Below are 27,394 nucleotides of genomic sequence, written 5' to 3'. Positions count from 1 at the left end.
GTGTGCTGATTAGCATTGGGATTAAGCCTTGCCAGCAGATGGATGGAGCCCTCCTGGTCACAACAGGAGCACACACAAAAAAGGGAAAAATAAAAGAACAATTGAGAACAAAAATGGAGTTAATAACTCAGGGGGAAGAAAGAAACTCTGTGAGGACTAAAATATGTGAAATTCTTCAGTTCAGAGAGATGACTGGGAGACATTGCAGAGGCTGGATGTGTGCACCATACCTTTTAGATCACGTTGACCCAACTTTTCGGTTTCTGGTCTTTGTCATACACAAAACAGTCTTTGTTGTAGTATTCCTACAGCATAGGCTGAATGTGCACAGAGAGAAGCACTTGAAGGAGAATATGGTGTCTAGAATATTACAGCTGTTCCTGACTTGAACATAAACATACCTGAATTGTAATAGTGTCCCACAGTTAAACTCCCAGTAGACCTCATTGTGATGTTTAAAAAATGAATTACCATTTATTTTAAAGGGCTGGCTTCTGCTTATTGACTGACTGTATTTCAGAGACAGAAAAAAGATAAAATAGTCGCTTTCTTTTTGTTATTTTATAAAGCCTCATTATTTGGAAATGCACTGTAGAGGTTTATTTATCTGTGTTACGATACAATGCCTATGTCTGAAGGTAAATTCACATCTATTTATTATTCGTATAATTTTTAAAGGTATTTGAATGTGAACCATGTTCTACAGCTGGGTGGTGTAAAAGAATCATTACCATATTCCTACCCGCAATTGCTACACAAACACTTCTCCGGTTGTTTGCGCAATTTCATCTTGGATACTCAGGTAAGAGAAGTGTAACATTTTGCTAAAGCAAAGGAGTTAACTTCTTTATTAAATTTTTGGGAGGTTTGTGTTATACCTGAAACTTTTGCTTCCATTAATCTATGCAATGCCCGTATGTATCAGTGTAGAATACAAGAAAATTCTGGATTTTTCTGTCATAATTAGAATAACTACCTTGAAAAGTTATTTCTCAATTACAAACAGATGTATTTGTGAGCCAGAAACTGTGCCTTTGTTTATCCCCTACTTCATGCAGCTGTCTTCCAAGCTTCTTTGCACATTCAGGGAACTTCTGAATGGCAATTGTATAATGGTATATTTATGCCAGCTGTCTGCTTTGTTGAGAAATATTAGGGGTTTTTTGCTTTCATAGTCAGTTGAGTTCATTCAAAGGCAAAATATGGTCTTGATAAAATAAGTTGAAATCTGAATGTCAAAAAGCAAACTTAGCATCTTGAGCAATGCAGATGGAGAACAGACTGTTATGTGGTATAGCTATTTATGTTTAAAAATGAAGTGTAAGTGTTTCTTAAATAATATTTCAGTGTCATACAATTTTCTCGTGAAGGTATATGACCTTCAGTCTCCTGCAGAGTCCCTGAATAGCTTCCCTGGCTGCACACTTACGGATGGGAGCTGTGAGACCATGGGGTCTTCTTCCTGTGGTTTTCATGGGAGGTGTCTTGGAGACTGGGGCTCATTTGCTTGTCATTGTTTGCCGGGTTACTATGGCTATCGATGCGATAAAGGTGAGGTCTGTTTTTCTGTTACGTTATTGATAGGCTGGCACATTTTACAATACAGAAAACTTAAAATGTTTGTAGGTAATGATTGCTGAGGTGGTTTCTGATGTTTACATTGTGTAAAGCCATGTTTCAGTGTAGTTGCCTGGGATTTTTAACAGTTTCTTTTCTAATTTCCTCTGAGAAATTCTGAACTTTCTCAGTATCAGATCATTTCTTTAGTCCTGAGGGTGTTTGTGCAATGACTGTATAATGGAGACTGCATGACAGAAGAATTGCGAACAAAATCATTTGTTCTTGTCACAATTTTTTTAATTTGCATCTGTTGACACTTTCAGAAATATCTAATAACCTAAAACTTACATGTGAGCGTGCCAGTACCACTTACTGTGCAGAATTAAAACTACACAACAGGAATTGGAAATTACTGCTCTGTTGATGCCTGGAAGAGACTCTATTGGCTTGAGGACCTGTGCTTTCAGTACAGTAGGATCTTTTCTTTAGCCCACATGGATCCAAAGTTTGCAGCGAAAAGACTACTATAAAAGAGCAGGTTGTGAAAATTGGTTGTGGTACTTAATACTTTGTCTGCAGACTCTTCTTTTGTCTTGGTCAGAGCTGCTTTCCTGCTGCCATACTGTGTGAGCATTGTAAGGAGACGCATTAGCAGGATGCAGTTAGGAGGGAGATCACCTCTTTACAGAGGAAGAAGTGGTGGAAGAGTGATTGGGGAAGTTGTGGCAATAGAGAAAGGGACGTGTTGCAAAAGACAAGTGATGTCTCACGAATCCATGCTGTGCATTACAATTTTTTCTTTCACTTTCAACTCTTATTATGAAGATAATGGAGACAATAATATTTCCCTCTCCCTACAAAACAGTTTAAAGGTCTTTATCCTGTCTTTTTAGTTGCCAAAGAATACACATTTGGGCCAGGAAGTCACATTCGCTATCAGCTTCCCGTCAGTGTGCCCGCCCGCAGGACGCTATTTGAAGCCATGATTAGGACACGGCAGCCGGACAGCGTCATCATGAGCATGTTGTCTCGAAGTAAGGATGAACACATCACGCTACAGGTAAGCAAGGCATCCCAGACAGTAATAGCGTAAAGTTAAATCAATGCCAGTGAATAGTTAGCCCAGAGAAACATTAGTTTAAGAGTTGGAAATAGAACGAAAAACCTTGTGCTAAGGACAGAAACTTTGGAATTTATTTTATCGACACTTACAGATCTGATCCTTCACTTAATACTGACTGCACAACCATGGTATCCCATTGGATTTCAAAGGAATTTATTGCCAGTTACAGTGAAGTACAGTTTGTTATACAGAATAGAATGAATGGTGTGTCTACCCTGGTGTCCAATTTAGCCATGATCTTGAGTGGCCGATTCTGCATAGTTCAGACTCTGCCCAGAAAGGTGCCTGTAGCAGTTCTAATGATGTCAGGTTCTTAAAACGACAACCTGTTCACTTTATACATACCACTGAATGAGTCACCTCTTCAGCTAAGTTGGTTTGAGCTGTCAGTGTAGAGGTGAGACACCAGATTCTCAACCATTTGAAGAACCCCATAAATTTGTCCGAGAGAGATGCAGGGTAAAATTACTCTGAGTGAATTACATACTGCTGTGAGTACACTGTTGCCAGCATTTAGGTTGTCTAGTTCAGTAGCACCTGAAGTATCTTTATATTACACTGTACGTGCAGCATAAACATACCCTAAATTTAAACAGATGCTTTAAGATTGAAGTTACAGGTCAATACAAAATGTCAGGTGATGACTTCTTTTCTTTTCTTTCTTACTACTTTGTTAATTATCCACAAGGTTGTTCAGGGATTCTTAGTGGTCTCATATAATCTGGGTGATGGAGACTATTCTGTAAGCCTTCCCTCCTACCACATTGATAATGGTGAATGGCATCATATCACACTGGAGAGAAATGAAAATGAATTTACTCTTCGTCTTTATGAAGGAGGTGGGAGGAGAGAAATTCTGAAAGCAGCAGGAATATACAAAGAGATTGTGATTGACCCCAGCAGCTTGGTTCTTGGAAACACCTACCCATTCAATCAAACCAAGAGTTTTCAAGGTGAGGAATTCTTGATCTCACTGTTCAGAATATGGACCTGTATAAATGAAGGTTTATTGGTACTACACGGGCATATTGCGAGAAGCTTTCTTGTTTATGTAGAGCCCAAAGTAAACAGATTCCTTGCATGACACTTTGCAGAAGGGACAAAGAAGGTGATCTGACTAGGAAAAAGGTACAGCAGGGGATTATGTGCAAATACTGTTAGCTACTGCTCTTGGAACAAAGATGGTAACCTTTTCACACAGCTGTATATAGAGTATTTGTAACTGGAGATCCACAAGCTTCTCCCAGGTGGACTGTGGATGGCTCATTGCATTAGATACACAGAACAGGTTCATTGCACGGTTCTATCCGGTCCATTCGACAGCTGTCCTTCCCTGCCAAACACAACTGTCCCTACACTGAAAGGAATATTTCCACTTTATACGTGCATTGCATAGCCCACGACAAACTCTGGTTTATTACCTTTAGGCACTACCTTTGTATTACTGGATTTTACAGTCACTCAGCTGAAACATTAACTAAAATTAGAAATGGTTTATTGAATTAGAACTAACAATTCAAATTTTTAGCAACTGAGTGGATGAAGTCATGATGTCTGTTAAAAAACAAACCAATTTTCAGCCTTGAAATTGAATAGTTACACAAAGGAGAAATATGGAGAAACACAAGGTTAAGATATCCATAGCAGCTTTTTACTCTGTCCTCAGTTGGCAGCTCACTCTTTGCCTAAAATCACAGTATAAGTAACGCACAGTTACGCAGCACATCTTTTATATTGACAAGGAAGACACACCATTACTTGGTTAAATGCACCTGGTATCTGTCTATCATCTCTCTCTCCCATGCCTTTCACCTCTTCAACCAGATTCTACTAAATCAATTTGAAACAAGGTGGTAATGTTTTCACCAGATAAAAGTATTTCAGTAAATAACACAAAAGTGCGAGGAGAAAACGTATAAAATGTATATTAAATAGAATAGCATTAAATAGAATAACAACTTACAACATAAGCGTATCACAAATTATTTAGAAGAAGATTGTTTTCTATTGTTTCATTAGAAGTATTCTAATAACTAAAGTTTATACTGAGAACGAGGGACCATATTTTGAATTTTTATTTATGGGAGTAATAGTATTTGTTTTTAACTAAATAGGTTAAAGAAGTCAAATAGTTACATGAAGATAATTTTAATTAGGACAATTAATGTTGCTGTTAAGCAGCTGAAACGTTAAGGGCTTTGAAGTTATAAAATGTACTTAATTCATCAAGGTAAATGCTTTTATGCTGAGGCATCTCATGCATATGAAATTAATGCCACACATCTTCAGTACAAAATTTCTATTAGTGATCCAAGGCCGTTTCACCATTATTTTTGGTTTGCTTTTCTATAAGGTCAAGCTGTAAGCTACAATTAAAAATCAAAACACACACAATTTATACTGGTACACATTGAAGAATATTGCAGATTTTCCACAATATTTGGACTTTTCTGTTGAAAACATAGTGAAGGGGTACGTGTTCTGCTGTCTTGAACACAAGCAGATAGGGGCCTGCAGCAGCACTTAGTTCTTGTGTAAAACACTGGGAATCTTGATCAAAACTTTTAACAAATTCAGTCAAAAAATGGAGAACAATGTTACGAAAGTTTAGGTAAATTCCGTCCTAGATTTAAACTTTGGTAGCCTGGGTCCTTTGTTAAACATAAGCTGCCAAAACTTACAGCTGCTTCAAATCATTCTTGCTGAATGGCTTTTAAAACAGTCTCTTTGTGCCTTGCCTCAGGATGTATGAAGGATGTCAGACTGAATAACTACAGAATCCCTCTGGACACTCACGTGAAGGAGCTGGTGTCAGTATTAAGCACCCAAGGCATCAAAGAAGGCTGTTCTTCAGAGGCTTGTAGGAATAACCCTTGTAACCAGGAATTTATTTGTATTGATTTGTGGATGATGCATGAATGCAGGTAATTGGTGGAAATAAAAGCACAAAACCCTTCAGATTCAGGTGGGAAGGGGTGGATGCTGAAGAAGTGTGCAACTTGAAGGCTGCCACTGGCAATCTCGTCAAATCAGTTGAACCACAGTGAAACACTAAGCTAGATGCCTGCATAGGCCTCAGGTTACTCAGAAAACACTGTCCTTTTAGGTACTATCCTTAGCTGATGTAAATCGGCATATCGCCATTGATTCTGTAACAATTTCAGCTGCCTGTCTTAATTGAAAATGTTTGAAGAATAGCAGCAAGTCCAGAATGTTTGTAAACCCTGAAAACCAGGAAAAGAGGGTATGTTAGATGGAGTGGAACGCTAGCATGGCTAGCTGTCTTGTGAAGCTCGTGCTGTGCAACGGAGATGTGCTTTCTTTTGTTAGTGTCTGTTGTCTTACGCTGTCTTAAGCTGTGACCTCTGTTCCCTTACAGGCCATTCAAGTTGCATTAGAAGCACCGCATCATTAAGCTCTGAGTTCTTGTGTGTGGCTGGGGCTGAGGTTAGGACAACACTAATTCAAGTTAGTTGTGCTGTGAAAATGTACACTTTAAGCATTACTGACTACCACTGTCCACACAAATGGAGTTTTCTAGAGATGTATTTTTTTTCTGGAAATCCACTGTGATGGAAACACAAAGAACATAGCATAGCTTGTCCTGCCTAGATGGAACTGCAGACCCTAATCCAACTATTTTTCACGTGGCTAATCTTGCAGAAGCCGGTGGAACTACCTGAGTTCTGAAAGCCCCAGATAGAAGGGTTTAAAGTTGTGGAGCTCATTGTTGTATGACTGCTTTAGGAAAGACTACAATCCTGTAATTATTCTAAGTAACTTACTTCTAGTAGCTATTTCAGAAACTGCATATAGAGTGTCATCAAAGACTGTTTTAAAATCTTAAAACGCTGTCTTTCGTGCCTACTTTCCCAAAGTTTAATGGTTTCATTTTGCCTTCGTCTTTTCAGTTGCCCTCCGGGACACATGATCATGGAGAATGCCACTGGTAGACAGTGTGTCTACACTGCATGTGCTAAAAGGCCCTGTAACTATGGTACCTGCATCTCCCAGTCACCAACCAAGTTCCAATGTCACTGCCCTGATGGTTATACCGGACGTAACTGTGAAATCACACTGGCGATCTTTCACAAGGATACAGGCCTGAGTTTTAGTTCCATGTTTGCCATCTGCATTTGCTTTTTGGCGCTGTTAGGTAGTTACGGCAACTACATCTTGTATTACCTTTGGTGAACTCATTTATCCATCTTGTCCTGAATAGTCATCATCTCATCCTCCTGCTGAAAAAAACTCAGTTTCCTTATGGAGACTTCACTCGGCCTTCATTTCTTTGCCATGGTCTCAGCTCCGTCACTAACTTATTTTTCATCACCGTGTGCATATATTGTTAAGTGAATCAACATTTGTGAGCTATGGAAAGTCTTTGCAGTTGTTATTTTCTGCGCATTTTCACTTCATTGCTAAGGAACTGTTCAGATGCATAATTGGAAACAAATGCAATTGAACAGCAAGAGTGGAAACTCCTTACCAGATAAGCATTGTTTAAAATACTACTGAGCATGAAACAGATTTTTCAGTCTAGGAGAAATATGCTGTCTGATAGGAATATACTTGGTCAGACAGGAGCAGTCTCTTGCATCTTACCAGTTGTGTCACAACTCCTAACAGCTGCGTTTGGCTTCCTCAACCATTTTCAGGCTTAGGCATTGGATCTCAAAAAGAAGAGGAAAGACAAAGAGGGATCTCATGAGTGAGGAAGGATCACATCTTTGAGTCCTTCTCATGTATTGAAATTTCATGAAAGTTTGCCTGAGTAGGGACATAGGATTTTTCTCTTGGCTTTTATCATGTTAATTAAGTTTCATTCAGGAGTCATAGTATTGTGGACTATTTTGAATCCATCTGTGTAGCTACCTGAAATACGATCATTTTCCCCAACTCTGCTAGATACTGTGTTTGCCATGCAAATACGGACAGCAAATAAGGTGGGAAGCTAGCTGGTTTCACAGCTTTTGGAATCCCAGTTAGCTGAGGTTGATAATAGATCATTATATTAAAGGAGGTTTTTTTTACTGTGTCAGAGCAGTTTTATTGTGAGCTGACTTTGCTGCCTGTGCTTGACTGAACTTGACTGAAAAAACAGTATCTTTTACCTCATAATCCTGCTAATCTTTCAGGACTAAATTATGAATAAGAAACAGTTGTTTTTAACCAAGTGGTGTGCATTGTTGTGAAAATTTTAGTAGATGTGGTTAACTATGGTATTATCACACAACTGTAACTTTGTTAGGAGAAGTTTTTAAAAAATTCCTTGTTCTCAAGATGTTGGATGCCCTTTCTCTTACACAGCTTCTGGAAAACAGTAATGTGCTTACAAGTTATTAATTCATGCAACTTTAATTATAAATTTGTAAGTTTCCAATAGATTAGAAAAGCTGCTTTTCTGACATCTGATAAAATGTTTTAAATGCTTTTAAATCTTTTAAAATCTTTTAAATTCAAATGTGGAACCATTTTGCAAGTAGATCAATACCACGGCGTCTTCTACGTTGGTTTGATATCACACGAACCTTCCCCAGCCCTCCCTGCCAGGAGGGGAGTTCAGCTCATTTTGTTCAGTTAAAGACACAGTGATACCTGGGAGCTGGCAACTGCCGTAACACTAACACTATCACTATGGCTCAAAGCAACGATAAACTTCACAGAATGCGTTTAATGACAGCTCAGGAATGTAAGATCCTGAGCAGAAAATCAGGCGGGAGCTTACACTGTTGGTATCTGTTTGGAAGAGAGACTGTCTTCATCGGGGGTACTTCTGGAACACGGGCTTATATTCATTTTAAGTATTGGCTTTCTACTAGCAGTCACAGTAAAGGAATAGGAGAGATGTAGAACGTCAAAGGACTTCTAAGGAGTGTCTCGTAAATGACACTAAAAAATGATGTCCGAAAAGTTACTACACGTGTGAAAATGTGTGACACATTCTGTTAACTGGGGGGGGGATGTGGGGGCAGGGAGGAAGCAGTAAATATACATCTGAAACGCGTGGATTCTGCTGGAAGGGTGTAGCTGCACAGCACAGTGTAGGGCATAGACCTGGGTGTACACCAGTTTTAGTCCCAAGGTCATCTACATGCTGCTCCACAGAACTGCACTCTGCTGTGTAGATATTCTGTAAGAGATTCTAGTCTTTTTAATTAACTGCATTATTAGTTTATGGTATTCAGTGGTTTGAGGTCTTGCTATGAGCTCTTATGAACTTTATATATAGAGTTGGTAACATAGTGGTTCACAGGTTTCTATTTACATAATGCTCAGTATCTGATGTTGTAGCTTTACAACTGTCAGTGTGTAAAATGTACCTAAGCATTTAAGAAAAATGTTTAAATTTATGGATGCTAAGGCAAAATGTGCCTAACTTTTTTTTCCTAGTAAAATGTATAACAGTTATTTCCTCTTTTGTCTCATGTCTTCTTGTGCTTCATTTCTGTGTAATTGTATCTGTTGCTGTCAACACATTGTCACTTATGTGCTACCCCTTTGTATACATTTTCTCTTACAAAGTTTAACTCAATGCAGTAAATTGCTAAGTCTCCGAATGCCACTTGGGTCATTCAGTTCTTTAACAACTTCAAAGTTGTACTTCAAAGGGTATTTTAAAATGCTCTTTAAAGGCCTTTTCTTCTGTCTTTTATGTTCACTTGTAACTACATTGAAGAGTGCAAAAATCAAACATTTGCTGAGAAACACAAAATTACAGCCTTGCTGGCTCTGACTGCAAACCGGTGCTGCAGTACTCGCGTAGAATGGCTGCTAAGCCATCCTGCAGCACTTCTGTATATAAATGTTTCATTTGTTTCTGAATGATGTTCTGTTTTGCTCCTGTGTGTTTACACAGCCCTGTTGAGTGCTGTATTCTTGTGGGCTTGCTGGAAGACTCGCAAAGGTCTGAGCAGAGGAGTTTACCATGTGTCTGCGCATCATGAGAATTTGGAGGACATCAGAGAAAATATCCTCAACTACAATGAAGAAGGCGGTGGGGAACAAGACGAAGTAAGGATCACTGTTACATTACAATTAAGAGAGGACTCATGGCTCACCATGCTAATGAAAATATGTATTATGCTTTTCCTTTATAACTGAGGACCTTAGCCTTTGTTCTGCTGATTCATTACTGCAATTGGTAGATGAATTATTTGCAAGGTTATGTACACAAAGGTGCATGTTTCTTAAGTGGAGATAAGTGCCTATCAATTTTTAATTTGTCTTAAAGCAAGTGATCCTCTGTGCATATTTAAAAATGGTTGTAGAGTGAGTTTAGCAGTAAAGACTTTTTTGGTTTCATGGCTCAGGAGACGCTGAGGTTCTCGGGCGTAATTACTGCTGTAGCACTGAGGGCTTGAAAGAGCCTGATGTGAACTGTTCGTTATGGACAGTCTCTTTCTGAGCAGCAGATAACAACGGCAGTTATTCAGACTTGACTCGTTAAGAAAGTGAGGTACTACATTTCTTCTTCTTAAGCCCTAAAGCACATGGTGGTTGTGGAACCTTTCTGCTTTTTTCTGTTTTGGAGAGAAATACACTAGTGAACGCAAGCTGTGTTTATACTTACAGTAGACCAGACTATACCCAAAACAGTATTGACATTTCTGCTAGCTGTTTTAAGGATTTCTACGTGTCAGTTTCAGCCAGAACTTCGAAAGAAAACTGGAGATGATACAGATGAGTAATTTAAATAGATTATTTGCTGACCGACAGACGTGCTATGTTTAAAATAGGTAAGGAACTTCATTGCTGCCTTTGAAACTGTTCATTTCATGGATTCAAAAGGTGGTGTGACTCTGCAGGGGTAGTAATAGTCAGGTCACTAAGGTGATGGGTCAAAAAAAGCCAGTGATTTAAAAAAAAAAACAACTAAATGTAACCTGTCCCAAAATTCCAAATATCTTCCAAGAATTTTTAGTTATAAAATACGTAGAGTGTTTTACAAGGCCACCTGAGAAAATATTCTTACTTGTAGAGTATCCTTAATTTCTTGATGAATTAGTGTGAACATAATAAATACAGGGACATTTTCCATGTGATAACATAGATAGCTATATGCACAAATACTTTTTTCCTTAATCAGATCAACTTTCTCTGCAATACTTTGCAATTTTATACCCAGAAGGTCTATAGATTGAGGAAATCCACAGTTACTGTATGATATGTTTAATTACTTTTGGAGAGTTCTTAAAATACACTCCTTATTTTAAACTGTGGAATCAAATTAGTGACTTGATGATCTTCATCTGAGGCTATTACTCTGTCTTGAAGAAATGCTGCTTGGAGTGAAGTCTCTACAGGTTCTGTGTACTGTTCCTAAATTATTTGAATTTTACAGTTGCTGGGATTGCAGCTAAAACTTTCCAGCATCCTTTTTAATACCTAATTGTTTGTCTAGATTTAAACTCCCCCAAATACGCAGAATTACAATACTTTAATTGTATTCTAATTTACCTTAACAAAAGGATCACAAGGGCGCTTGGACAAGAGAGTTTTGTTTTTGTAATATTAGTGGAGGGTAGGACTATGGGGACAAGAGGCTGTCTTACTAAGGAGTTTCTGCACCTGAAATAAAACTATCCCTCAGAGAAATTAGGAGTTTATAAAAATTGTAGCACATTAGTACGCCGTTGAGTATATATTTAACACAGCTAAACACCAAATGTTGTTAAAAGCCAGCTTTGAAGTTAGAGGCAAGGATCGACTTGGGTTTGGGGACTGCCAACTAAGAATGGTACGTAGTCAGAAGAAATGTGTCATTTTAATGAACAATAGCAGTGGAGGATGATTTTAATGGCACCCAGTTCACTGAAGGGATGATCCTTAAATCTGTATTTGGACAAACTCCCATTTAAATTTTGTATGACGAAAAGTTGCCATGTTTTATTGATTATACTGGTAGCCATGCTATTACAAAATGCTCATAGTGGGATCATACTGTAGTTTGCAGTTACTTGGAACGTGGCTAGGCATCTGCGCTGTAGGTCTCACATTGTTCATCACTAACAGTAGTCTCTAGATGAATGGAAGTAAGCAGCTATTCTATGTCACAGTCCTGTCCCAAACCCTAGTCTTGCCACTTACAGAGCTTCTTGATTGCAGGTGGGATTTTTCTTGAAGTAGTTCTCTGTCTCCAGTCGAAATTCAGCAAAGCTCACCAAGATTACCTAGGTTAATCTCTTATAAAATGGCTATGTGCAATTCAACATGCGAGAGAATAAATGTAATCTTTTGGAAGGTGCTGATTTGGCAGCTCTGTCATTGATGGCTACTATTCAGATGAATAGCATGAACAATACAAATAATTGCTTGTTTGCTCTAACGAATTCTGCCTCATGCAGCCTGTCAACATTCTTCTTTGGCCTGTAGATAAGTCCAGAGACACAACCTTTAGATTGTAGAAAGGTGAAGGATGTTGTAGGACAACAGTTACTTTCTTTCTTTCAGGTGGCATCAAGATTCTGATCAGCTAATGCAATTACCACGTACGGTATTGGTAGCTTTAGTGACAGAAATTGCACTTCAGGAACTGCGGCACAATTACCAGGCAGCATTAACTGCTTCTGCACTAGAAGGGCTTTTTTTTTTTTTTCTTTTTTCTTCTTGTAATAGGTAGTTAACTTGGCTTTTACAATCATGCCACTTCGTATAACGTAACTTGCCATTATTCCACAAATAGATAGAATTTTAGCAGAAATCACAGTAGATGTTTGAACTACTAATGCAGAAAGATTTAACATGCCGTTTGTCAATATCCTTTCTCACCTTTGTTGCCAGACTCGGTATTGGTGTTTAATGATGATGAAATACTCAGATCTGAATTTCAGAACAAAAATTTGGGTGTTTGTCATTTTTATTTAGCTTCTGTTACGAAATTAAACTTGATTTTGAACCTAACTGCAGTAGTGCAGGCTGCCCAGGTGTTCCTCACGCATTCTCATCTGCTTGGTGGGTTTTGGCTTTCTTAGGTGCATTGTAGGTGCCAGAGTTGGTTGAACAAGCCAGTCCTTCATGTGTTCACACCAAACGGACTGCTTCGGGATTGTTCCTTATTTCCACTAGAATGTGAAATTTAGGGACCTACAGAGAATATTAATTTAATGTGAATGGTTTTTCACTCCAGGATGCATACAATATGGCAGAACTGCAGGTGTCTATTCAAACCAGCCCAGTCTATTCCCTCTACAAGAAGAAAGAAAAACCAACAACACTGAACAGTTTCTGTAGCGACGCATCCCCAGGCGCGCAGGAGCAGATCAAAACAACAGCAGCTACAGAAGCCTCTTTCACTAACGCAGACTTTGGTCAGTATTTGTCAGATGTTGTCAGAGATGCCGATGGTCATCCCCAGGCTGTACCCCCAGACTCACTGCGGGTGTTTTGCACTGAAGGAGAAGGCTCAGTTGCTAGCAGTCTGAGTACCCTGAGCTCCTCTGGGCTGGATGAGGGTATAGTGTATGATGACATTAAAGAGTGGGGACCAAAGTTTGAGAAACTAAGTGAACTGTACTCACATGTAGATGCAGAAGACCTGTAGATACCAAGTCTACTATTTTCAAAGTTTTGGAAGCAAGAGTGAAGGACAGTTTTTCATGCTGCTGCTACGTACTACCCCTGGCTCCCCTCCCTTTTTGTCCTGTTATGCTAGGTGGTCAAATTCCCACTAATGAGCCACACTTTGAATCTAATTGAAAAATTCAGTAGTAGGAGCGAAGCTTGGGACATTCTGGACATTTGCATTTGGGGATATAAACTTAATGGAAAGAATAAAGGGAGAACTTGGGGTACTTAGTCATTCTTGTACAGTGTTTAAGAAACAGATTTTTTTTGTCACTAAGGTAATAAAGGACTCTTTGAGAGATCCTATGTACATAAGCTAAGATGGTGCTCAAAGCATGAATAAAGCATGCTGTGTGTACTGTTTCCAGTCGGAGCTTTAGCAGTTATTTGGAAAAAAAAAAACCCCACAGTCTTTTTCTTGTGGAAATAAAGTCCATATTTGTATTATTATATCCACCTTGTTTCCCTGACTGACCTCAGTTACAGCACCTGGCTCACTGAACATAGGGCAGATGAGAGTCTACAGATCCATGTAAAGGAATGAAGCAGCATGGACAGTGAGCTTTAACTTTAGTTCTAACTTAATGAAATCCCTTTATGCTGTCATATAAACGCAGAAACTGGATTTAGGCACAACACGTCAAGTCAGCTGCTTGCAGCTAAATACTTTTCTTAATTAAAAGGCTGGGTTTTCTAAGATACTAGCCTCAAAGGTCACTAGTTAAGAATTTCAGTAGCAAACACTACAGTTCACCATATTCTCTCATTCCTAATGGGCTACTAAACTGAGTCTAAATTAAGGACTAGCCTGAACCATGTTACTTGCATCTACAATCCTGTCTCCCATGTCTTGCTAAACCTCCTTTCATAGAAGCATTGCAAGTATTAGGTTTGAGAGGCTGGAGATTGCTTTAATAGAAGCACTGACCAGCTACAACTGTAGCCAAGTAATGCCTTGCCAGGCAGAGCTGACTGGGGATACAGATGCATTTTCAGTGAAGGAAAAAAACCAACATCCCTTGGATGTTGTCAGAATACCCAGTGTCCTGAGGATTTCAGAAGACTGAAGGTCTTTCCTGTATCCAAAAAAAAGAACTTCACCCAGCACTGGGATTCTAAAACTAAATCTTGTGATAAACAAAACCCTGCCAAAAGTCTAACAATTCAAAGATGGCAATTTTCCCAAACCCATGAATGATAGCACATAGTAATACAGGCCTCCCTAAGATATATTTTAGTAGAAAATCATCATTAATTGGGGACAGAGAAACACAGTGGAAAACTAACAGCAGTTGCAGGGGGTGGAACGTTATGCTTTAAATTATCAGTCTCTTTTTCAGACTGTTTAATGTCTAGCTAGTATTCTGCTTTTTAGAAAAACTTGACAATATTTGGAAGAGAGAAGATTTCATAAAATTAATTTTGACTTTTTTTTGAATTGAGACCACTTGTATATTTAAGTGGAGTGCAGCAAGAACAAAATCTTATTCTGTGCTGTTTCTTTGTATAATGTGTAAATATATTAACAGCTGATAATATATCATATAGATTGTAAGATAATTTGTTTCATTAAAACAAAGCATAAAACAATGTATTGTAAAAGACATTAAACCAGCTTTGCTTACAGTTGAACCAGTAGCTTGTTTTGGGAGGTCTGGCTTTTATTTTTATACATATATTAAACAAATAGGTCAGTGCAGTCTGCAGGCTAGATTAATTTGCACATTTCTCATTTGGGAAATGTTCACAGAGTATCTTGTTCTTGCATGCATTTGTGACACACTTTGGAAAATCTTGAGCACAAAATTAACCAATGGTTACACACTGCAGATGATGTGGCGTTTTCATCTGGAAAAGCTAAATGCCATTTTTACCCATGCCTAATAGTTTTGATTCACAGATGTTACATAGTCTATGATTTTGTAATTTTACTGATATATTTACCTGTGAGGTAACATAGGCTAAAACATCTTGCAATGTTCACAAGTCAGGTATGTCAGCTTCTGTATTTCATGATCGTAGCAGTCATAAACAGGATATGGAAAATGGAGTAAAGATATATTATGCACAAAATTATTCCTGCCCCGAACAGCAGTAATTTTGTTTGCATACCTTGTGTTCTTTCCATAATTATGGATATGCTGTCATTTTGGCTGGTTTTTATTTAATTTAGCTTGTAAGCTCCTTGGGGCAAAGACTGTCTTTATTTGCCTGTGAGGTGTCATGCATATCTGAGGAGTTGTATGAATAATAAATAAGCCTTCTGTATATGATGCCTCTTCCTTGAATTTATTTAAGGCGGACTAAAGCTTAGAGTCTATTGAATTACTTCTCTCTCAGCATTGATCAGATAGTTCCACAGACCTGAGTCATGCATGCTGTTCTGTCTGAAAAGCTGAGGGAAGCAGCAGTTGCTTCTAATCGAGGTGTGGACTCAAGCTGTAGTTACATACTCAAAAGATGTTACTATTTCTGAATTTCCCTGAGGGCTGCAGCTGGCTGAGGCCACAGACCTGTACTTCTCCCAGATATCCAAGTGCTTTTTGCATATAGCATGGTTGGTGTTTTTGCAAGACAGACAACTAGTCTAAGAAGGAAGAAATCCTTAACTTCACGTTCAGTAGCATTACTCAAGTTGTGTTATCCATAGGCTTATTCCCTACTCTGGGATTTTAAGTGCTGAGACGCAGCAGACACGTAGGATGTGTGCTGTGATCCCTAACATTTACGATGTGCAGCAGGACACATGTACTGGTTCAGAAGATAGATGGTCAAAAGAGCTCCGGGCTTGATGGGCAGGACAAACTGCAAGACACTAATACATCCCAAAACACTCCAGTTATTTTCCTTTTCTTCCTTAGCCTGTGATCTTAATTCATTCCCCTGCGAATACCAAGCTGAAGATTTGCAACAAAATGCGATCAGCGGAAGAGTCAGTGGGGCTTTGTTCTAAATGTGTCACAGTTAAACCAATCACTGAGCACTGGGGAAAAAAATTTAACTCTCTCACTTTCCCCAGGATGTGCTCAAATATCCTGACTGGAGAGTAGTCTGTGATACAGAGATCTTGGTCCCATCTGTTGAAGCTCTTCATCCATCCATGAAGTACTTATCTGGCCACTGGGTGAGAGTAAAAGCAAGCCCAAACACAATTCTGTAACTTCGTGACTGGGAGCCACGTGGGCAGCTGGGTTATGCAGGCACAGTTGCAGAGCCGTTGAGATTGAGAGGTCTTCTATTAATTACCATTCCTGAACAGGCGATTTGTAAGCCGACGTGAAGCTGCTGCTCTACAACTGCCTCCTCCCCTATTACAGCTATGGTGCCAATTTGCAAACAAACATAAATAATAACAACCACCACCACCCCAGATCTGCTTGTGTAATTGCAGTTAGCCATACATTTTACAGCATATACAGTATAAAACAAAAGGTCAGAAAACATTTTAAAATTGCTATAGGAACTTGGGTAGATACGCTCTCAGTAATAGGACATACTCATTTGCAGCTGTCATACCCTATTAAAATCTACTTTTCCTCCTTCTAGGGATTACTAATTAGTTCACTTAATTTATCTGTTTTAATTTGTATGCTGCTCTTTTAATTACTGTGCAATTTCTGAAATCGTATCGTCACTCATTCTGCATTTACAGATACATACAAATATTTCAGTACCTCTACAAAAAAGCTTATCACAGTGCTCAAGACCAGGAACAGCTGGCTTGACAACAGAAAGCTTTTCAATGGGTGAGGAGGGAAGAAAAAAAAAATTGAATTAAAAAAATCATTGGGTCCCTAGGTAGTGGGATTTTCAGTAATCTGGTACTTTTATTAATCTTCTTCCACGTTCTTTACAGACTTTAAACATGTAGTAAGAACATTTTATTTAGTATAAAATATTTGTAAAGGTCTGAAATTTAAATAATCATGTGGATATTAGTATTTAAGCTGTCTGCCTGTCAACTACATTAATCTTTGTGTTTTCCCCCTTTTAACATAACATTCCAAGTATATAACATGTATCCAAGCCATACGAAAGCCGATTGTCCTTAGGTCTGACCTACTGGCTAGTACCAGCAGGTTTAGAAGGGAAACCATGGCTGTGAAAAGAGCAGGATTAGGCAAGCAGAAGAAAGTTGAGCATTTTCTTAATTATAGAAATGCTAAAAACCATGGCCATCTCCTGGGGATTTAAATAAATAGCTTGCACCGCGCTACTGGTAACTGTTGATGAGCGAGGAGGTTTTGAGAAACCTGGTTCTCTGGAACCCAGAATCCCCTCTATGTGAGTATACCACGTTATGATCACATTCCATTAATTAAATTAATCTTACAGAAGTCCTGTCCATACCTAATTAACATGGTGACAAAACTCCCCCAAACCTCACTTTAAGAGTATTACTACACATGCAAAGATATGACTGCAGTCAGGCACCACAAATAAAAAGACATGGTGGACAGTTGTATGTATAGCTCTGCACATCCTGCTTCTCCCTGCCGCAAGAACGTCTAGACTTTTAAAAGCTTACCTATATCACAACATCCTAATTCAAATAAAGCACTTGATACATGTAATTTTTCTCTCCCAAAGAATGCACGCTTCTTTTCATCGGGTAAGAAAGAATACTAAAGCTTGAGCTACAGTATGGAAACAAGCAGATGCCTGTTGGTCAAAGTAAATTATATTTACTTAAATGGAGTAACTGCCTCAGCCTACTGACCTTGCTGAAGTTGAAATGTATTGGGTGATGACTGGTAGAAATCACGGCTGATAGACCTTTACCTTGTAACAGAGAAAAGAAATCAGCAAGGTGTTAAAACACAAAGATGATTCAAGAAGTCAGTGATACATGCAATGTGACAGGCTTGAGAAAAATCAAAACTTTCTGCTGAAAAATACTTTGCTTTCCTCCATAGGGACTGAAACAAAGCTGATTCCTTAACTGCACCTTTCTCAATCCATCCCGAAGTAAAAGCAGCCAAAAGACTGATTTTCAAATTACACGATTTATTTAGTATACAATAGTCATTACATCTCCTTACAACAACGTATTATAAAATAACTATGTTAGATCTCACCGGCAGAACATTGAAACAAGAAATGAAAATACACTTATGGATCTCAAAGGCTTTTCTCCCCTAAAAACATTCTGGCTCCTTGATAACATTTTGTCTCTGCGATCTAAAAAAAGTAATTCACACCTCAATTCCACTGATAACGCGCCGCTTAAAAGTCCTTGTGGGCAACAGGTAACATACATACACAAGAAGTCATGATGGTGCCATTCCCATTGCTAGTCTGGTGCTATTCCCATTGCTAGTTATATTATAAGACTTCGGTAAATGCATTGCCACGAGGGTTTTCCTGGGCGTGGATTGTACTTCATACAATGAAACAGTGATGCCACAGCAACCATTTGGAAATAAGGTGCATCAGGATGATGTAGCTTAGGAACGGGTAAAGTAATTTTAAAAAGAATTGCACATTTTAAATGCAGTGAATACAGATTACAGCAAGACACAGAAAGTAGAGAAAATAACGATCAGACAACTAAACCACCACCCGCCTCCTAGAAAGAAGTCTCAGACTCTTACACGCCACCTCCAGCAAGAGGAAACGTCTCCCTTTTCACCACCAGACGGACCCACAGCCCCATACCTCCGCCAGCACTGACTACTCACCGCTGCTCCAGCCTTCCCCAGCACGCTTTGCTCTGGCAGGCAAGCCTTTCAATGAGGGACAGCGAAGCAGCCGCTCGCTCTTCAAGTGCTGTCTTGATGTGTGTGTTGCTCTCCTCTGAGCTGGTAAGTGGTTTTGTTCCTTGGCGTTTTCTATTTTAAGGAGATGGGTCTTCTGAACGCTGTACTACATTAGTCACCGAAATACACCCTTCCCTCAAGTATTAAATCTTTCTGATACAGGAACTGCTGGAATGGTTTGAAAGTGTCACAAGCTACCTAGGCTTTCAAGACTGTGAACTGCAAGAGTTAAGCAATCTCCAAAATACTTTTTATCTAATATTTCAACTTTCTGGTGTGCTGCTTTGGGGGAGCTTTGCCTTGCAAGAAGAAACTATGTTACTGTGGTAGTTGTGGATTGTAACAGCCATTGGTTTTTATGCTTCCCAAGACCAAGGGTAGCTTGGGGGTCTCGTCTGTTCTACAAAAAAACCCAAACAAAACCAAAAAATTTGCACTTGGTAGTTTCTATGAAAAGGTGAAATTTCTCCTTTGGCAACATTAGAGACTGTATTTTTGAAGAAAGGCTATTTAAAAATAATTACTGTTACAGTCAGGACTTCTTAGTTTCAGCTGTCACCTGCAAGTAAATCCTGAAAATCATAGGGTACCACTGGATTTTGAAATCTCTCATTTGAATCAGAGGAAAGTTACTCCACCTTTAAAGAAAGATACAACCACATTTTAAAATAAGACAATACAGCCTAGACATACTTTACCTTACGTGTGCTTGTTTTCAATTACTGTAAGGCACTCATTGAGGAATTCACTGACCCATGCTTTCAGCAAGAACAGGCGTGCATCATTACAGGCCTAATTAAAGTTTTAATACTGATTAAAATGTTTTATTATTGTATTATGTTAAACTGCAGTGGTCTCCAACCTCATTAAGAGATACAGGCTGGAAATTACTCAGGAGTTTCAGTTGCTCAGTTTAACAACCTAGCTACTGTCAATGTTTGATTTAAATACAGTCTGATTAAAGCACACTTTCCTTCTGTGTTAGTGTGAAAGTGCAGAAAGATGTTGAACATTGTTTAATGAGTATTTACTGAACATAAAATTGTTTGAGCATGTGACATAACCATCTCCATCTCTTCAGTAATTTACCTTAGTACAACTGAAAAGGGAAAACATTTAAATCGTTTGGAATTGGAACACAGCTCAGTTGTGAAAGCTAATCTCATTACACATCTTGATTAAATTAAATGTGGAGTTTGCTTTCAGTAGCGCTTTAAGTTTCCCATCATTAGAAATTAATTGCAGTGGTAATTATTATAACTGAGTTATTTGCACAGGCCACAAACACTCTTATAGGTGTTCAAATGTTAATTCAACATTGGCCTAGAGGCACTTGATTATTACAATTCTGTTTTTTCATAAGAAACAAATGATCCTAGTGGATGTCTAATTAAAGTTGGAGAGTACTGTTAGACTATCGATCAGATTTAATCTCTAATTTCAATAAAAAACCAAAGCAGCACTAAAACACAGCAAAGGTCATGTGTTATCTACATAGCATTTAGAAAGTCAGTACAATTCACAAAGTTCTAGCCGGTAAAAAGACAAAGGGTACAAACAAATCACAAAATTCTCAGGATTGAGGCCTGTCTTCACCTAATATTCCAAGTCAATTTAAGATAACTGTAGTCTATTTTTTAGGATAAAGAGCAAGGACACAATGATTTTGTGCTAAAATATATAGCTCAGTGTCTGAAATAACATAAAACAAAGCTCTAATACCTGAACGTATTTTAAATACCTAAGTTTCCTGCTGATTTTAGAGATTAATTCTTTTTTTTGGTAAGGTTGGCAGTGTTCAATCTTGGTATCCTACTGGAATTCACATGGGGAGAAAAAGGATCCCCTGTAGTTCAGAAAGCAAATACAGAAAATAGTGTTGTGAGAATCCAAGCTGAGAAATTTAGTTTTTTGTTTGTTCTGAGCGATTTATGAGGATACAAACATGCAACATGTATCAAAGCATGCTCCAACTTCTATTCTGATTAGAAATACATAACACTCCATCATTAAATGCTTAGCGTTATAAAACAGTATGCTTCTGTTTCACTAAAAATGCTGGACAATGATTGAAGTTTTAGTCTTCAACCTTGTTTGCTGATTCTGCGCTCACTGATTCTGCAACCACACTCACAAGCTTGGAAACTCATATCTGCCCTACATTCCCAAAGAATTAAAAAAAGAGGCACTGAAAGAGCACAAGGATCTGTCAAAGAGGATCGGATTGTAAGACAAAACTTAATTTTTTGTGACTATTTTCAGGATTCACAAAGATAATGCATACTCAGTGTAGGAGTAGTGTGGCCCGCTTTCACTGAATTTCTATCATTTTATAGTAAAAATCCAAACTGCTGAGCAGAACTTCATAGGCTAGCTATTCTGCAGTGGTCATGCAGGCGGCTCATTTTGTCTGTCTTCCAATCAGTTAAAACTGGAAAACAGTTATATCCTAGGTATTCAGAATGTCAGACTTCATAATCAAAATGGTCCCTGCTAGCATTTATTTATGAATCTATGAAAATTTTGGCAACATCAAGAATGTTATCAAAAGTAAACTGTCTAAAAAAATAAGAATCACAGTAATTAAACAAGAAAACATCAATGTAAAATGTCTTATAAATGTAACGTTTGTAAACTTCTTCTGCATTTTCTAATGTGGGTCCTAGCATTGAAATACTGAACTTGAAGCCGTGGTTGGAAACACTATTTATGCTTAGCAAGTTTGTAAACATGGAATGTTTTGTTCTGAAACACTCTAGTGAAGTGTATAGTATAAGGCGGTAGGTTTTTTTTAATTTCCTCACAGAAGCGAGGATATAACGAAGGTTTCAAATCAGGTTCATTCTCTCCCAAACCATCCATGATCTGTAATGAAATTGAACAGATTTGTGAAATATCTTTAGCCAGTTCACAGTTACAGGCAATAACAGAAGCTAAAAACAACCTTGACAATACATTCAGAGCGCCAGCCTGGCCAGATTTGTTAACAGTGACTGTATGAAACAAGTGGGAGGAAGAAAATAACATTAAACCAGTAAGATTTATAGTATCGTCTCTATTATGGATAAAGCTGGTTTGTCAGAGGTACATAATCTGCTTTGCTTTATGTGGTCTGCTGTGGTTCCATGTTAGCCCCAGAAATGCTTGAACATTCCCCTGACACAATGGAGTAATGCACTGGTCCTGAGGGTATTGAAGCTATGAAGTGATTTGCACTCTGAAAGGAAATGCTATTTGTGTACTGCTAACCTGAAGCTCATCAGAAAGTGATTACTTATTTTGCCCAGGCTGAATTCCTCTTTTAATTATCAAATACCGTTAAAAGCAAGCAGTGTTCAATTTGGCGATTTTGAGAATGTCTAAAGGCTCCATTAAGATTTTACTTTCCACACTCATGATGAAGCGAAAAGAACCCAAGCTACTTCAGATCGTAATTGTATTTCAAAAAGAATTTAAGCAAAATGTATTTTCTTTAAAAATCTTGTATATAATACTTACATGGCCATTAGCTATATCAAGTAAGTCACGTAACCGACAGCCTCTACTGTGTCTTCTTTCGTAACAAATACTGTCTTCTAGGATCACATAGTCTGTGCCAAAGGATCGCAGTATTCTATAAACATCTTCAGGAGATCTCTTGGCATAGATCTGATAAACCTACAGAAGAAGGAAACTAAGCTGTAAGACACAACATTACCATTATTTCTTTGTTCGCTCTTTCATGATTTCTTTATCTTGAACCAGAGAAAGAATTGGCATTGATAATCCATGTGACTTGAATTAAATAATAAAAAAAAAAAAAAAGAAAAAAAATAGTTTTATTCAGTAGCCACTATGATATACAATAGTACTGCTGCTGACCACAAAAACACTGGATGATGGTGCCGCTGTCTGCAGAAAGGCCTTGGTAAGCCTGTTAAGACTTTCAGAACGTCTGAATTATAGGAAAGGATAGTTTAAAACAATCTCCCCAGCTTTGTGTGGAGTTTCGCAAGGTGGTTTCTATATAAAATGTTATGTGCTAGTCTGGGAACTGAAGGGAGTATCAGGCAAATCAGGAAATGCTCCATGTGGATTTAACGGCCCAACTGGGCAGCAGGATTTGTTAATGCCAACAGTACCCAAACCAGTTCACTCAGAACTAGCTTGAGTAGCTAGGTACAGTTATTCAGACATACACCAGCTGCCAGAAGTGAGTTAGCAGATGCCCAAAGTATTATGAGTTTCACAGAAGTTACATTCTGGAACTGTATCTGAAAATAAATTAGTTCAATGAGTAAAGCACATGATGTCACTTGCAATATGCCATTAGAGACGGCATGTGTTTTCTGGAATGGAGCCACTGATATGGATAAGAACTAGCTTGAACAATCAGAATACTCTTACCTGTTTTGTTCTCTCTCTCAGATTCTTATCCTCATAATGGGGATGATTAGTTAAGGTCCGTCCAGTGCACAGTTTGACTCCTGCTAACAGCTGCATGCTCCCAGCAAACACTGCTGTGTTTGGAGTGTTTGACCTAAACAAATGTTGATAAGTCTGAGGAAGTCTTGTAGGGGCATTTTTGCATTGCTTGTTTACAGATCAGAAGGAAAAAAAAGACTGAAAAAATATTTTTCTGCCTCTCCTCTATTCAGGGAGCAAACTGTTCAAGCAACTGTGTTTTCTTCAAATATGAAGCGGATAAATCACGATAATACTCTAACTGCAAATAAAAAAATTTACTATGCACTATGAGAAAATTTAGGGAAAACATGATCCTGAAAATTTCAAACTACTTCCATATTTCATATATTTCTTGGGTTTGTATAGCCTCTGAATATTTGTAAATTTCTATATCATAATTACTTTAACATCTCAAGAAACTTATTGTGACTTAGATTTGTGTCTGATATATAAGGTATTCCACATAAAACGGATTATGTAATCTGAATGCTAAAACTTCTACTGTCCTGGCATTCACCATTCACTTGGAATGAAAACTTTGTTATGTGAGACATTAACCCTCCCATTATGACAACTGTGGGAAAGAAATTACAAAAAAAGTCACCCCGGTTGCAAGGGGTGGGGTGGGTTGGATGCAGAAGATGCCAGATAGAAATGCTGTCAATAACTGATACTGTGATCTCATCTGAAATTCAAAGCCAATATCTAGAATTGTTATCTAAGTAACAGTCTTGGTTTCTCAGGATTGTTTAAATGCCCATAATAAAAAAAATCATTTCTGCTCTCCTTCCCCCCAACAAGTTTACAATCTAAAATACATGTAAAGGCACAACAGAAGGGCATAGAAAAAAGATAAAGTAAAAAAGCCAGCCAACAGAGACTACTATAATTAGGCTAATTAAAAATGGTCACAGTATGCTTAAGTGTTTTCTAGTGCTTAGTAGGCATATAACCATGAAAAGTTCTATGAAGACTAAAACAACAGAAAGAAGCATACATTAAATCAAGTAAAATGAAATTAGAAAGGAATATGAATAGTTGCCTAACATCCACATACATGCCCGTATGGCACCTATAGTAGTCATGTAACTGTGACACTTTGGGGTGCACTTTAGGGAGCCTTTTGAAACTGCAGCTATATATTCAGTCTTCTCTAAGCTCTGTGATTGGCTTGAAAATGTTAAGAGACAAGGACTAAATTTTACTGTCGCCTTTCAAGAGATTATGCTTAGCAAATGAATTAATAATTACAAACCCTTCCTAAAAATTATTGCACGAGTATATTAATCTCATCTAGGAAGGACAGAGATAGTATTTTTAATAGGCCAGTTTAACTTTACTGATAGTCTAGTTTTTCAGCAGTTTGTAAAACCAGTTTCATTTTGAAGTCTGAAAATATTTAATCTCCTTTAAAATTTCCTTTTTTTTACTTAAAATATTCAAAGCCACAAGTGTCATGAAATAGATGTTTCATTAAAAGAAATGAATTCATCTTAGTATTTAATTTTAATCTTGGTATTAATGCAAATGTAATGGCCCTGACAGGCTGTCAGCTAGGACTTATACCTCAATCTGTAAGGAAGTACAATTCTTTAGAACAAGCTGAAAAGAACGTGGACTAGATTCACAGAGGGACTTGGTAGAACTTAGACACCTAAATGAAAATGATGATTCTCAAAGCACCTTCAACATGTTTCTGTGTTTATGCCTGGGACAGGAAACTTCAAGTGTGAGAAGTCTGTTTCCGTGTTTGTTCAAGATTAGTTCAAATTTTGTAACGCTCTGCAGTACTTCTCTCCTGACCTGGCCTTATCAAGGCAATCCTGCACCTCCAATTCCTAAACAGCCCAATATAATGCAAACTTGCAGAATCAAGCGTTCTTAAAAAAACCCCCGACAAGTACCAAAGGCAAAAGCACAAGAAAACAACAACAACAAAAGAAACCATTCCCAGGAAACAGCCTGCAGCCTCTTCTCTTAAAAAAAAGAAAGCCAGAGGAAATGGTGATGGTGTCCTTTCCCCACAACTTACTGGCAAAAATCCTTGTCAAAAATTAGAAGATGAAGGGTTCGATCCCTCCCCTTTCTAAAAGCATTCACTCTTGCCCAGAAGGGGCGAAATATAGCTGAGTGCATTCTTTATTTAGCAGGTATTAGGAGTTTTGCCAGCACTTCCTCCTCCTCCTATACCTTAAAAGCAATCTAGTGACTCTCCCTTGCTTTTGAAAAAAATGGCTTATGTGCCTTGGTCCCGGATGGAGTTCAAAATCCGGTATTCCAGGTGAAGGTCGATGTTTCCCTAAGACTCAGATTACATGTGTGAAGTCCTAGAAAATTATATGCCTTAAGACACGTCACTGTCCGTATTTTACTGGGGCCAGCTCGGACGGTTCCCAACACGTGCCACTACCAGCGCTACTGGAGGCACTCTCTTCCCATGCTTTACCGGCCATGTCAAGAACACAAACCTGGCACTGGTCCACTGCGGTGGACAGACACTTGGAAGGTGGGAGGTGACACTGAGCTTCACCCTCCTCAATTACATCTTAAAGAACTTCAGGTGGTGGCCGCTACTGAGCGTTTATCTTCTGAAACAGCCACTAGAGGGAGATAGGACAATTCACTAATATTTTTCAGGTGCAGGCTGATTTCTACATTTCATGCAAGTGTCTTTCTCTAATGCTCCTACCTGAGTCAGACACTAGCTGCTGTGGTCTGTATCCAAGGCAGCTAATGTGCTTCCAACCACTGAATGACACTTCTCTATTATAAAAAAACGGAGCAATTTTTACAAATGTCTGAACAAATGATGTATAAAATGAAAGGATAATTTGTTTTTATAGCTTTCTGCCAAGCTCCATACCACACTGCCCAACCTGCAAACAATTTATTCTGTACAAAATGTCACTAAATAATGACAAGGACATACAGGTCAAACTGATTTACATTATATAATTTAAATGTCATTCCAAGCAGACCTGATGGCATTTTGAACAAATAATCTCATTTATTTTTGAAGCTCTAAGCTTTCAACAAGTTAATTACAGCTGAACTAATGGGAAAACTAAGCATTATAATACATTGTACGAAGCTTTTCTTTACCTACACTTAAGAATCTAGAGAATTATATAAATACTAAAGAATAACTCATTAAAAATAAAAGGGTTTTACAGGAACTACTTGCACAGACTCTAAAAGTGGTAGTAATTCTTTCTCTTAAGCTGCTAAAGAATTACTGTGAGTTGGTTTTAAGGAAGCCCTACAGAAACGGCTAATGTTGCCATTATAGCTTACACCATTAGAAATAAAATGGCTATTTCTGTTAAAAGTCCTCCAGAGCCGAACTCTGTAGTTGGCTTTCAAAGCCATAAAATCTGAAAAAAATCTCAAGACTGTTCCTTTACTAGTGCCTGTGTGTGATATGAATCTTCAAAGCAAAGAGGTTTGAGAAAAGGAGATTCTGAAAAAGGGATTTCAAATATGCCATGTTAATTTTTTTTTTCTTTAAAAGAAAGTCTTTTTATTTGCAGAATGCTATATGAAAATATTACAGGTTTAGCTGCAAATGACAGGCAGTAGATTCAGACAAACTGTCATGGTTCTTTTTTTTCCCTCTGGTTTGGAAAGACTGAAAATTGCAAAAATAGAAAACGACAGCCACAAAGAAAGAGCAACAAGATGCGTTTTTGTTAGTCCCAGCCTCAATTTTATGCATGCATATTTTGGTCACATAAAGGAGTACACCTACACAGTTGGTATAAACCTAGTTCTCAGGCACTATCGAGTTCATGCCTGAATTTTACTGACAAATCACTCAATGATAAAGGATAAGCCCAAGAATTTAAGAACAATAACTAAAAAAAAAAAAAAAAAAAGTGTAATAGTGCCTTTAAAGTCTGGAAGATGTGTTGATTTCAGTGCGATTATCCTTGAAAATCAG

At 38.1% G+C, this 27,394-nt stretch overlaps 2 protein-coding genes across 13 annotated transcripts in view; one reads left to right on the top strand and one right to left on the bottom strand.

Annotated features, from left to right (window-relative positions):
- Positions 1–18,210, top strand: part of LOC126040371 (neural-cadherin-like) — a 69,837-nt gene extending 51,627 nt beyond the window's left edge. Inside the window, exons 26-34 of one of the 2 annotated variants that reach the window (XR_007506624.1) lie at positions 679–802; positions 1,371–1,551; positions 2,454–2,620; positions 3,372–3,636; positions 5,427–5,607; positions 6,595–6,839; positions 9,543–9,697; positions 12,813–13,806; positions 18,166–18,210. Coding sequence is in view for 1 of the 2 variants with exons in the window: in XM_049804634.1 (XP_049660591.1) it covers positions 679–802; positions 1,371–1,551; positions 2,454–2,620; positions 3,372–3,636; positions 5,427–5,607; positions 6,595–6,839; positions 9,543–9,697; positions 12,813–13,226 (1,732 nt within the window). In the remaining variant the exon portion in view is untranslated. The other variant, XM_049804634.1, reaches the window with a different exon arrangement.
- Positions 18,211–18,512: 302 nt separating this feature from the next.
- The window catches only part of DPY19L3 (dpy-19 like C-mannosyltransferase 3), a 39,681-nt gene continuing 30,799 nt past the window's right edge, over positions 18,513–27,394 (bottom strand). For 7 of the 11 annotated variants that reach the window (XM_049804670.1, XM_049804676.1, XM_049804674.1 and 4 more), the window contains 3 exons: positions 23,395–23,527; positions 22,507–22,665; positions 18,513–21,873 (listed from right to left, as the gene is read on the bottom strand). In XM_049804670.1, coding sequence (XP_049660627.1) covers positions 21,712–21,873; positions 22,507–22,665; positions 23,395–23,527 — 454 coding nt within the window. In that variant the 3' untranslated portion in view covers positions 18,513–21,711. Of the gene's footprint in view, positions 21,874–22,506; positions 22,666–23,394; positions 23,528–25,922; positions 26,055–27,394 lie in introns of those variants that run through there. The other 4 variants (XM_049804673.1, XR_007506628.1, XR_007506629.1 and 1 more) reach the window with 4 other exon arrangements.

This window comes from Accipiter gentilis, chromosome 7, assembly GCF_929443795.1.
Source record: "Accipiter gentilis chromosome 7, bAccGen1.1, whole genome shotgun sequence".
Taxonomy (NCBI): Eukaryota; Metazoa; Chordata; class Aves; order Accipitriformes; family Accipitridae; genus Astur; species Astur gentilis.
Note: the sequence above shows the minus strand (reverse complement) of the source record. Positions and strands in the feature narration are given on the sequence as shown.